Source organism: Fusarium poae, chromosome 2, assembly GCF_019609905.1.
Source record: "Fusarium poae strain DAOMC 252244 chromosome 2, whole genome shotgun sequence".
Taxonomy (NCBI): domain Eukaryota; kingdom Fungi; phylum Ascomycota; class Sordariomycetes; order Hypocreales; family Nectriaceae; genus Fusarium; species Fusarium poae.
The window spans coordinates 4,242,023-4,253,646 of record NC_058400.1 but is presented as its reverse complement, the minus strand read 5'-3'; the positions used below and the strand labels follow the sequence as shown (position 1 = coordinate 4,253,646).

The following is an 11,624-nucleotide window of genomic DNA, read 5'->3' as shown; positions in this document are numbered from 1 at the left end:
AGACTATCTAGATATTACAATTCCAGATGACGAGAGTTATATGAAGATCATCCCTAAGGATGGTTATCATGTCTAGGCCATCCTGACTGAGCTAATAGCCGATAGGTATCCCGTAGCCATTCAACTGGATCCATGATAGACAACGGTCCGGGGTAGATTGTTTGATCAGTTACCCTAATTAGTAGGGTTTCAGTTCATATCACTTTCACTATCAGTCTATCTCCGATTCAAACCCAAACGAAGCTGCACACTTACGAGTCATGAACCAATAGGAGCTACCCAATAGCCAGACTTGCGGAGTCTATTATCAGCATCCGATACTCGGCTCTCAAATCTAATACCCGGACCCATTTCTAAAGATCGGTACGCGGGGTAATACCGAGTTGGCCGATCTAGCTATCGCTGATATGCGACTCTTATTGCCTGTATAGGATAAGATAGGGCGTAACTGACAGTTATCTTGTTGCTGTTGAGTTCCGTTTCTCGGACCTGGATCCGTTTGTATGCGGGGACCTTTTTGGAGCCGATGTGAGAGGAGAGACATTGCTAAATCTCGCGTACGCTGCTTTAAACACTGGCCTGCATCAGCCTTCAAAATTAACTGCTACCTATCACTTGAGCCTCACTTTACCTATCATTAATTATCGCGTAACTATACTTCTTCACAATGGGTAGCCAAATCAACTCAGAATCTCTCACCATTTCTTTGCCCCAGGGTAAACTCGTCGGCGTCAAGTTGGACGACTCATTACCCCAACCTGTAGATGCTTGGCTTGGTGTCCCCTATGCCCTTCCACCAACCGGCGATCGTCGCTTCCGACCGCCTGTCAAAGTCTCATCATCACCAGACACTGTCATTGACGCCTCCAAGTATGGCCCTGCAGGACCTGGCAAGGCGCTTCTCCCTGGTCCCAAGCTGGACCAAAGCGAGGACTGTTTGACGGCGAATATATTTCGTAAGACATCTGATAAACATGAGAAGTTGCCCGTTGCCCTGTATATCCATGGCGGCGCCTTCAACAGAGGATCCGCCATGATGCACAAAACCGCGTCAATGGTGGCCAATGCACCCGATTCATTCATCGCGATAAGCTTCAACTACCGTATTGGAGCTTTGGGATTCCTGCCCTCAAGTTTGAGCGCCAAAGAGGGTGCTTTGAATCTGGGACTGAAAGATCAAATTCTAATGATGGAGTGGGTGCAGGATAACATCCAGGCCTTTGGTGGTGATCCTAGCAACGTCACATTATTTGGTCTTTCAGCTGGTGCCCATTCTGTAAGTACTACCGTCCCCAAGCAAATCCACTTACTAATATTGAAACAGATCGGACATCACATTATGCATTATAAAGAAGGTGTTGTACCTCTCTTCCACAAAGCCATTATCGAGTCTGGAGCTCCCACATCACGAGCTGTGAGACCACACGATGCGCCAATTCACGAAGCTCAGTTCAAGGACTTTCTTCGTGAAGTTGGCGTACCAGAAGCCCTTCCAGAAAACGAGATCTTCCCTTACCTCCGAAACCAACCAGAGAAGGTCATTACTGATGCTCAAACCGCCACCTTTGACAAGTACAACCCTTCACTTCGATGGGCATTCCAGCCCGTAATCGACGGCGAAATCATTGCCCGCCCACCTCTAGAAACATGGAAGCAAGGAAAATGGCACAAGGTGCCCATCATGACAGGATTCACCACAAATGAAGGCTCGCTCTACGTTGACAAGACCATGTCTGAGTCATCTCAATTTAGACACTTCTGGGCTGAGCTACTACCTCTCCTCTCCTCTGAAGACCTCGACACCATTGAAGAACTATACAGAGATCCAGCCAAGTTCGAAGACTCAGAGTACAAGGAAACACGGAAGGACATGGGCTCTCAGTACAAGCGAATCGAAGCTGCATACGCACACTACGCCTACGTTGCCCCTGCGCGTCAAACAGCCGAACTAGCCTCCCCGTCCGTCCCTGTATATCTCTACCATTGGGCTGCCGTGAGCACTGTAAACAACGGCGCACAACACGCTGACAACATGCGCTACGAAGTGTGCGACGCCAAGGTCGTTGCAGTATCGCCAACTCAGAACGATCTGGCCAGGACACTAAATCACTACGTTACCAGCTTCATCACAAAGGGTGACCCCAACGCGGTTGCAGGCGAATACCCAGCGAGACCCAAATGGGAATCCTATGATACGAAGGATCCCAAGGTATTGAGATTTGGTGATGGGAATGAAGAATTGATTGGAGGCGATGTTGGGAAGACGGCTGTATTTGATAGTGATGAATGGGGACGAAAGCAGTCAAAGTTTTGGTGGAGCAAGGTTGATATCTCACAGCAGTAGAAAGAATAACAATTCAAAAAGAATTAAAAGAATACCTTTCTACGTTTTATGGCTTCGTGTTGCTCAGTGCGTAATCAGCGACCAAAGAGGCCAGGATGCAAAGTCTGGTCACATTGATTTAAATATGCCTCTAACGGATGATGCTCATATACGCTTCACTCTCTACGCTGCAAATTAAACATCTTTCAAACTATACCTCTATTCCTAACCAAAATACGATCAACAGAGAGGAATCTCATCCTTGCTACAGCTACACTCTAAACGATAGGGTAATTGGATACGGCAGTTTATCACACAACAGCACTTATCTTGGCTTGGGGAAAATAACTTCACAAAAATCGAATAATACTGGGAAGATTTTTACTTTACTGTCCTCTTCTTGTTGGCTTGAATGTCATGTCTGCGAAAACAAAGGTTACAAATAAGTCAGCATTTCCGCTGATAAGGGATGTGGTAGTCGGCATCTTCCCAACAGCAATATTGACAGCCATAGATGTAATTGAAATATTAATAACCAAAAGAACCATTAGTTTTTTAACAATGAGTGAGTTGACGTCAGAGAAGGGCCGTCAACCTTGGCGTTCATCCTTCGATGTCAAACACGCCCTTGACAAACAAGTATAAACTGCAGAATGAACCGCAGAGATCTGAGAGCTGCTTCTTTTCTTATACTACCAATGAATCACAGATACACTTCTAATAGTGTCTATCTCACTTGAAATTTGTTTTGAGTAGCATATTGGTCATCATGTCTCATCCAGATCTCACTGCCTTCAAAGCGTTGTCGTTTGATGTCTATGGCACACTTATCAATCAAGAGCCTGGCATGATCCGTGGCTTACAGCCCATTCTATCTCGTCTACCAGATGATAGCCCTTACAAGACGAACCCCCTGTCACTTATTCAACAATTCAGTACGTTTTATAGGAGTCTTGCGGTTGATGAGCCGACTCTACGTTTTGACATCATCCTTCAACGCTCGTTCAAGAACTTGGCGGACGAGTTGGGAGCCAGTGTGTCTGAAACTGAAATCGAAGAAATCGGTAGTACACCCGGAACCTGGGAGCCATTCCCTGACACAGTCGCCGGAATGTAAACTCTCAAGAAATACTATAAACTCATTGCCGTGACCAACATGGATAATGGCAACGCTGCGGCGACGATGAAACGTCTTCAGCCCGCAGAGTTTGATAAAGTCTACACTGCCGAAGACATCGGCAATTACAAACCTGCCAAAGCCAATTTTGATTACCTGTTCAGTCACGTCAAGAGCGATCTGCAAATCAACAAGGACCAGGGAGAGTTACTCCACGTAGCTCGAAGCTTGATCGCCGATCATGTCCCCGCGAAGCAACTGGGGCTCAGGAGCGTTTGGATCTGCCGAGGCGGCGATAGGAAGGAATCCTACGGAACAGGCGGTGATTTTGAGAAATTGAAAGATGATGTCGCGTACGAGTGGAAGTTTGACTCTATCGCGGACTTTGCCGAGGAAGTAGAAAGACAATTCGGGGAGAAGAGTGGTTGAGATGTGGCGTTTAGCTGTGCGCTACATACATAGTATCAATGCATTGCACATGGATCAGGGCTGAGCCAAAGCAGGTTGCGCTTAGTCGCTGTGGCCGACCAAACCAGGCAATATTGTTCAAATAACTTGACATTTTGTTGCGGTGGCATGTTTTCAGCGAACGGGATATCTCAACATTGCATCTGTTTATTATATTGGCCGTTCTATATATGGTGCATTGAGTGTCATGCGACGATGCGCTGTAATATTGACCATGTTTCAGGTATTACTACAAGACACTAACAACGGAAAATGGTGTCATCTGCGCATGTGGTATTTAAGCCTCATTCTTACTAGGAATCTCGTTCTAGACTTATCGCATAAAATATGTACGAGCATCAAATAACAAAGAACCATGCAAGTTCACGTGGATGAAACTGCCGAAAAGTCAAAAGTAATCTAGCCAACGTCTTTTTGGACCTTGGAGGACATGGGATTGCTCTAGCGGATAAGGCTATCACTAATAGAGTTAAAGGTGTCCTGGCTTCATTCCTTTTAGAGTTTAAAAGGATCGTTTGAACGCGAAACGACTGACTCAATCATGGGCAACGCCACATCGCGTCGACGATCGTAATTCGCTCACAGTAGGTCAGGAACAGGAAGGGACGAAGCTAAATAAGCATGAGCCTCGGCTTGAGATCAAAGCGTTGCACTAAAGTTGAAGTTTGGATATTAATCGCCCACAATTGATGTTCTTTGATGCCATCGATATGTCATAAGCGGAGAGATTGAGTGATGGATAGGATCACTAAAGGGGTCCAGTTTACAAGCATGATCATAGCTGAACATGAATCTCCACTCATTTGTGTTGGCTTTCCGGGTTGTCGGACCACAGTCAGAGTCTTGGAGGAACGTATTGTTTGACACACCAACAACCTACCTGTCAGAAATGGATATGAATTACGTATTAACTGCCAAATCAAGAGTCAAAACGCTTCTTTTCTCAAATCTCTCACGTTGAAATCTCGGTCAAAGCGGGACCAAAACGCCACGTTCAGGACGCTAGCTCGCCTCAAGCCCTCAATAGCCCTTCCCTTCAGTCAGCGCCGGAGAGAACTGCCAGGATGAGGATGGATCTTGAGTGACCCTTGCAAATGCTGTTGGTCGAAAAATACCTCCCAAGACCAACATGGTCGCTCAGCTAAGAAGCGAGGTAACATCGTTTCCTTTCCGTGCCTCGTCAGGTTTTAGATCCTTCATCGTCCCTCTTTTCCTTGTCCCTGAGAAACCCCAGAATTGGGGATTTTAATACCACGACAGGTCACTTTCTTTTCTTTTCTGCTCTGTTTTGCTTGAAGCCATGCAGCTTATCCCCATTTAATAACTTTGTAAAATGGCTTGGGGTGATCTTCCTGCCGAGGGTCGCACATTGGACCCTATAGGCGACAACTTGCGACACGGACTGACTGCTGTCGCTACCCTGGCGTTTATCTCATTCTTTTCTTCCAGCATTCTCTTCTTTTACCTCGTCTACAAACTCACAACATGGAGCCTTTTCATCAAATCACAGTCCGATGGACACTTGCAACAACAAACAGGACCGATTCAGAGAGCGATCGACTTTTCACTAGGCATTGACGGCATATTCTCCGACAACAATGAAGAAACAGGCAAAACGGCGGATGGCAGACCCGAACCTCGGAAGCCTAACCAGTTTCTCGTTCTTATTATTAACCTGCTCCTCGCCGACATGCACCAAGGCGTAGCGTTCTTCCTCAATGCCGCTTGGCTCCAAAACGATGCGATCCTCGTAGGGACAGCAACATGCTACACACAAGGACTTTTCGTGTCGCTCGGAGATTTAGCATCGAGCATGTTCATCACTGCCATTGCTGTACACACATACATGGCTGTTGTGAAGGGACGACAGACACCGCAGAGGGTGCTGTACGGTGTTATAATAGCGATTTGGATATTTGTCTACGCCATTTCGCTTATACCTATTGCAGTCACTAGCAATGGTGCAGAGTATGGAGGCTTCTTTGTCCGCGCTGGCAGTTGGGTAAGTTCTTACTATCACATTAGTCTGTTGATTCTTTCTAACATCTATAGTGCTGGATGAATAGGAAGTACGAGAGCTTGCGACTATTCACCCACTATCTCTACATCTTCATCGGTCTTGCCACCACTTCGATCCTCTACACCATTATCTTCTTCCACATTCGCCGCCAAGCTCGCCTGCAATCATCGGATGAGCACAATGAAACGGATTCCGTACACCTTGAACTCAATCGCAACCCAGCCTTCCTAATCTACCCCGTCATCTACGTCTTGTGCACCCTTCCTCTGGCAGCTGGGCGTATCGCAACAATGGCTGGTGCCAACGTACCGAACGGATACTTTTGCTTTGCTGGTGCAATGATCGCCTCTAACGGCTCCTTCGATTGCTTGTTGTTCGGCACTACTAGAAACACTATTATCTTTGCATCAAAGTATGACGTCTCCTCAAATAACGTTGGTCTAAGCACCTTCACCTTTCTCAAGACACCCATAAACCGAAGGTTTGGAAACACCATCTCTATCCAAGGCGGAAGGCAGAACGATGAAGATGTTCCTTCGGGGGGATGGTGGACATGGGCTGCGAGAGGATCTGGTTCCGTCAACAGAAGTCACAGAGGTATGACCCGAACTACGAGTCAAGAGTCCTTGAGGGGACCGGCTATCCAGATGGATACTGTGACATCAGTAGTAGTTGAGGTTGATGATACTACGGAGCGAGACCCTAGATACCCCGATACAACCACGAGTTCTAATCCATCACTCGTAAGTTCAGAGAAGGACTTTACAAAAGTGGTCGAGAGAAGTGTGGATAGATACAGATAATTTAATGATACCCATAGAATTAATATCACGATTTGGAAAACACGTCTCTCTACAGTTTATTATTATATCTTTGTGGAGTCTTGGCTGAGAGTATTGTTCAAGGTGCTTATGAAGGCAATGAAATGGGAATCTATGGCATTCACTACCGATAATGACTGAGGATGTGATTGGATGATGCAGATGTGGAGGTGAAGTTTGCTGATGGGTAGCAGAAAAGCTTACTTCCTAAGCCTTAGAGTATAAAAATAAATGGGCTAAGAATCATGTTCTAAGGACTATAAAGTGTCCCACTAATTTCGTCTCTTATGCCTCCAGCGGTCAATGTTTCTTGATACCCTGAGGGGCTTGTCAGACTATGCCCCGCACATCGCAAGGCAAGCTCCTACTAACGTAGATCGATGTCCTCGCCTACGAATAAATATTTGATCCCTTCATCATTCTTCACAATAACTTCTCTTCTTTCCAATATCCCGTCATCATGGCGTCGGTCATGATATTCCGTGGCGCAGTCATTCACTCTCTCAACCTCAAAACTCTAGAGTTCATTGACAACGCAACACTCGTCATTACCAACGGCCATATCACAGGCTTCTGGAAAACAGTTGAGGATGTCTCGGAGGATACCTTCCCGCCTAATTCAAAGATCCACAATCTCAGCTACGGAGAGTTTCTTATCCCTGGCTTTGTCGACACTCACAACCATGCTCCCCAATGGCCGATGCGGGGTCTTGGTCAAGGCCTTCACATTCTAGACTGGCTCAACAAAGTCACTTTCCCTGTCGAAGCACGTTTCTCTAATCCCATATATGCGAAGAGAATGTACGAGGACACTGTTCAGGACTTTTTGCGCCAGGGAATAACGACTGCTTCTTACTATGGTTCACGACATGCTGAAGCGACACGTATTCTAGCTGATATATGCCATGCTAGAGGGCAGCGTGCTTTTGTGGGTAAATGCAATATGGACAGGAACGCGCCTGACTACATTTGTGAGGAAAGTGCGGCTATTTCTCTCCAAGAAACAAAGGAGTGTATTGTCCATATCCGGGGCTTGGAGCCTAAAGACGAGTTGGTGAAGCCTGTTGTTACACCAAGATTCGCCATATGTTGCACAGATGAACTCCTCCGCGGTCTCGGCGATATGGTTCAAGCTGACGATACTTTGACTATGCAAACGCACTTCAACGAAGCTCAACAAGAGGTTGACGCTACTGCCGAATTATTCCCCGAATTCAAGGGTAGCGAAGCGGATCTGTACGAGAGCTATGGCCTTCTCAATAGGCGATCTATCCTGGCCCATTGCACCATCATGAGCGATTACGAGAAAGAGCGACTGGAGGCACTCAAATGTGGCATTGCACATTGTCCGATAGCCAACATGACTGTCGGCGGAGGTTTCATGGTCGCTCCAATCCGAGACTTTCTGCGTCGTGGTATCAAGGTAGGCTTGGGTACAGACAGTGGTGGCGGCTGGGCATCCTCGATGTTAGCAGTCATTCGACAAGCCATGATAGCGTCGAATGCGAGAGAAGTGTTATCAGAGGGCAAAGACAAGGCTCTTTCGCTTGAAGAAGCTTTTTATCTGTCAACTCTCGGCGGTGCAAACGTGTTATGTCTGGAAAAGCAGATTGGAAATTTCGAAGTTGGGAAAGAGTTCGATGCGACATGGGTGACTACCACCAACGGTCTACAGTCAGCCATGACTCCAAAGGAGTCTGGGGATTCGCTGAGACACTTGTTTGAGAAGTATGTCATGACTGGAGATGATAGAAATGTCGCCCATGTTTTCGTGAGAGGTCGCAGAGTAGCAGGCAGTAAAGATGGGCTACCATAGCTCAATGTTCTGGCTGATGCGCCTTGATTATGAAGCAAGGAATATCTAGGATAATGGATATCCACCACCTTTGGCACTGGAACGTCTTGTTTCTATCCTTGTCTGCGTCATGATGTAACAGCTGAAGCCCCCTAGCGGGTAGCAGAAAAGATGACCTCCTAAGTCTTATGGTACAAGAATAAATAGTCTAAGAGCTATAGTCTAAGGACCATAAAGTGGCCTACTAATTTCGTCTCTTATGCTTCCAGTGGCCAATTTTTCTGATACTCTGAGGGCCCCTCATCATTACAAAGATGCACTGCAACCTTCATACAGACTGATTCCCCAATATCGTATATCTTGCGGGAAGCCTACCAACTTAAGCAAATATTATTGGAGCGCATAGCAAATAGAGAAAATCGCATCTTATGATTTGTGGAATTGTTCGAATATGGTTGATCGGCAGTCAAAGCTCCGGCTAAAGAGATACTCGATTGGGATTCCCCGGATCTGCAAAATGCAACATCATCCTTACCGCCCCAATGACTTTTAATAATGGACCACGAATCCGGTGGGCTGTGAGTCCGGTGGATGGAATTGCCGGTGGGATTGTGATGCAATGGTTGATAATCACCAGTTTATACAAGTTCAAGTTGCTAGTGCGTTGCGAACACGCGGTATATGAGAGGACTACTTAAAGGCCGACTTCCAACTGTTCCTCCAAGTTCCATACGATGTCCTAGCTAAGCATTGTCGAGCGAACCAGCACTTCATCATGATTCTGTTTAAAGCTACTGCACTTGTTACGGGCTTTATCTCCCTAGCCCTCCCAACCTATGGTCAGACACCCAAGGTTGATGATTTGGCCAATGCATTTGAACTGTCCGAAGTCTCTCTGACAGACAGTCGATGGATGGACAATCAAGACCGAACAGTCAACTACCTCCTCTCCATCGAGCCGGACAGACTTCTCTATGTATTCCGAAAGAACCACGGCCTCGACACCAAAGGTGCCACAAAGAATGGCGGTTGGGATTCACCAGACTTCCCTTTCCGAAGCCACATCCAGGGCCATTTCCTCACAGCATGGTCACATTGCTACGCAACATTGGGAAACAAAGATTGCGGCTCACGAGCTAGCTATTTTGTTAGAGAGCTCGCAAAATGTCAGGCCAATAATGCAAAGGCTAGCTTCACAAAAGGCTATCTGTCTGGCTTTCCCGAGTCAGAGATTGAAAAGGTCGAGAACAGGACTTTGAACAATGGCAACGTTCCGTACTATGCGATCCATAAAACCCTGGCTGGGCTTCTCGATGTCTATCGTCGTGTCGGTGTCAACGAGGCCAAAGACGTTATGCTCTCACTCGCAAGCTGGGTCGATGCTCGTACAGGAAAGTTGACTTACGCTCAGATGCAAGAGATGATGCGGACTGAGTTTGGTGGTATGAACGAGGTTCTTGCTGATATTGCATACTACACTAAAGACAACAAATGGCTCAAGGTCGCTCAACGCTTCGACCATGCTACCATCTTTGACCCTCTTCAGAACAATGTCGACAAACTATCCGGTCTTCATGCCAACACCCAGGTACCGAAGTGGATCGGAGCCCTTCGCGAGTACAAGGTCTCTGGTGACAAGAAGTACCTCGATATCGGCCGTAACGCCTGGGACTTGACTGTTCACAAACACACCTACGCTATTGGTGGCAATAGTCAAGCCGAGCACTTCCGCCAGCCAGATGCTATCGCTAAGCACTTGACAAACGATACCTGCGAAGCCTGCAACACGTACAACATGCTCAAATTGACCCGCGAGCTGTGGTCCTTGGACCCAAGCGACGCATCATACTTTGACTTTTACGAGAATGCTTTGATGAACCATCTTCTCGGTCAGCAGAACCCTAAAGACAACCATGGCCACGTTACCTACTTCACGCCTCTGAACCCTGGTGGCCGTCGAGGAATCGGTCCTGCTTGGGGCGGAGGTACATGGAGCACCGACTACGATTCTTTCTGGTGCTGCCAGGGCTCTGGTATCGAGACGAACACCAAGCTTATGGACTCTATTTACTTCCATACCAAGGATACTCTATACGTCAACCTGTTCACGCCTTCGAAGCTTAAATGGTCGCAACGTCAAGTGTCGATTACTCAAACGACCGAGTATCCTCAAACGGACTCTTCCACTCTACAGATTGGTGGCAAGGCTGGCATTTGGACTTTAGCAGTGAGGATCCCATCTTGGACTTCCAAAGCCTCTATCAGAGTCAACGGACAAACCGTCGATGTGGATGTCGAGCCAGGAAAATACGCCCTTGTGAAGCGAAACTGGAAGTCCGGTGACGAGGTGACGGTGAAACTCCCCATGAGCTTACGTACGATTGCTGCGAATGACAATCCCAACGTGTCGGCTATTGCATTTGGTCCTGTTATTCTGGCTGCCAACTATGGTGACTCTTCCGTCACCTCTATGCCTACTATCGACCTCGCTAGTATTAAGAGACAGGGCAAAGATGGTCTGATGTTTGAAGCGAAGGCTGGTACTGAGCAAGTCGAGTTGGGACCATTTTACGATGCTCAAGGCTTCAACTACAACGTCTATTGGAAGACTGATGGAAAGCTTGGCACGGGTACTACTATATAAGGTTGGTCCATAGCTCGAGTTTTATGGCAGGCTATTTCCTAAGTCTTAGGTTACAAAAATAAATAGTCTAGGAGCCATAGTCTAAGAATCATAAGTGACCCACTAATTTCGTCTTCTGTATTGCCGGCGGCCAATTTTTCTGATACCCTGAGACGATATAGGAGTCCCCCATAATTGCATTGTCAATCATTGGCCATGAGCTGGTAGAATTGTAGGTCTATAGCAATAGGATCTGAAAACCCACATCATTTGCCCTTTGACTTGCCTATTATTGATAGTGAATGTAACTACAGCAAAAGTCCCCAGCCAATTGAACCTGATATACCCCTGCGTTACCCGTCGATCCATGCAATTTTGCCATGAAGCCCTATCCAGGTACTTAACGAACACAGCTGCTCCGTGCCGCGTACCTTATTCCTGCTTACTGTATATTCTT

The 11,624-nt window shown here is 46.8% G+C and overlaps 5 protein-coding genes across 5 annotated transcripts; all 5 read left to right on the top strand.

Moving 5' to 3' along the window:
* Positions 1–667: 667 nt before the first annotated feature.
* FPOAC1_005294 (uncharacterized protein) lies at positions 668–3,440 on the top strand (the record flags this gene model as incomplete). Its single annotated transcript, XM_044849823.1, has 3 exons — positions 668–1,276; positions 1,325–2,209; positions 3,048–3,440. The coding sequence occupies 3 exons, from the start codon at positions 668–670 to the stop codon at positions 3,438–3,440; spliced, it is 1,887 nt and encodes a 628-aa protein (XP_044708533.1).
* Positions 3,441–3,479: 39 nt separating this feature from the next.
* FPOAC1_005293 (uncharacterized protein) lies at positions 3,480–3,869 on the top strand (the record flags this gene model as incomplete). The annotated part of the gene is made up of 1 exon (XM_044849822.1): positions 3,480–3,869. One exon carries the CDS (start codon positions 3,480–3,482, stop codon positions 3,867–3,869), a length of 390 nt encoding a protein of 129 aa, XP_044708532.1.
* A 1,372-nt stretch (positions 3,870–5,241) lies between these two features.
* Positions 5,242–6,731, top strand: FPOAC1_005292 (uncharacterized protein; the record flags this gene model as incomplete). The annotated part of the gene is made up of 2 exons (XM_044849821.1): positions 5,242–5,910; positions 5,961–6,731. The coding sequence occupies 2 exons, from the start codon at positions 5,242–5,244 to the stop codon at positions 6,729–6,731; spliced, it is 1,440 nt and encodes a 479-aa protein (XP_044708531.1).
* A 478-nt stretch (positions 6,732–7,209) lies between these two features.
* FPOAC1_005291 (uncharacterized protein) lies at positions 7,210–8,565 on the top strand (the record flags this gene model as incomplete). The annotated part of the gene is made up of 1 exon (XM_044849820.1): positions 7,210–8,565. One exon carries the CDS (start codon positions 7,210–7,212, stop codon positions 8,563–8,565), a length of 1,356 nt encoding a protein of 451 aa, XP_044708530.1.
* A 754-nt stretch (positions 8,566–9,319) lies between these two features.
* FPOAC1_005290 (uncharacterized protein) lies at positions 9,320–11,188 on the top strand (the record flags this gene model as incomplete). Its single annotated transcript, XM_044849819.1, has 1 exon — positions 9,320–11,188. The coding sequence occupies one exon, from the start codon at positions 9,320–9,322 to the stop codon at positions 11,186–11,188; it is 1,869 nt and encodes a 622-aa protein (XP_044708529.1).
* Positions 11,189–11,624: the final 436 nt, after the last annotated feature.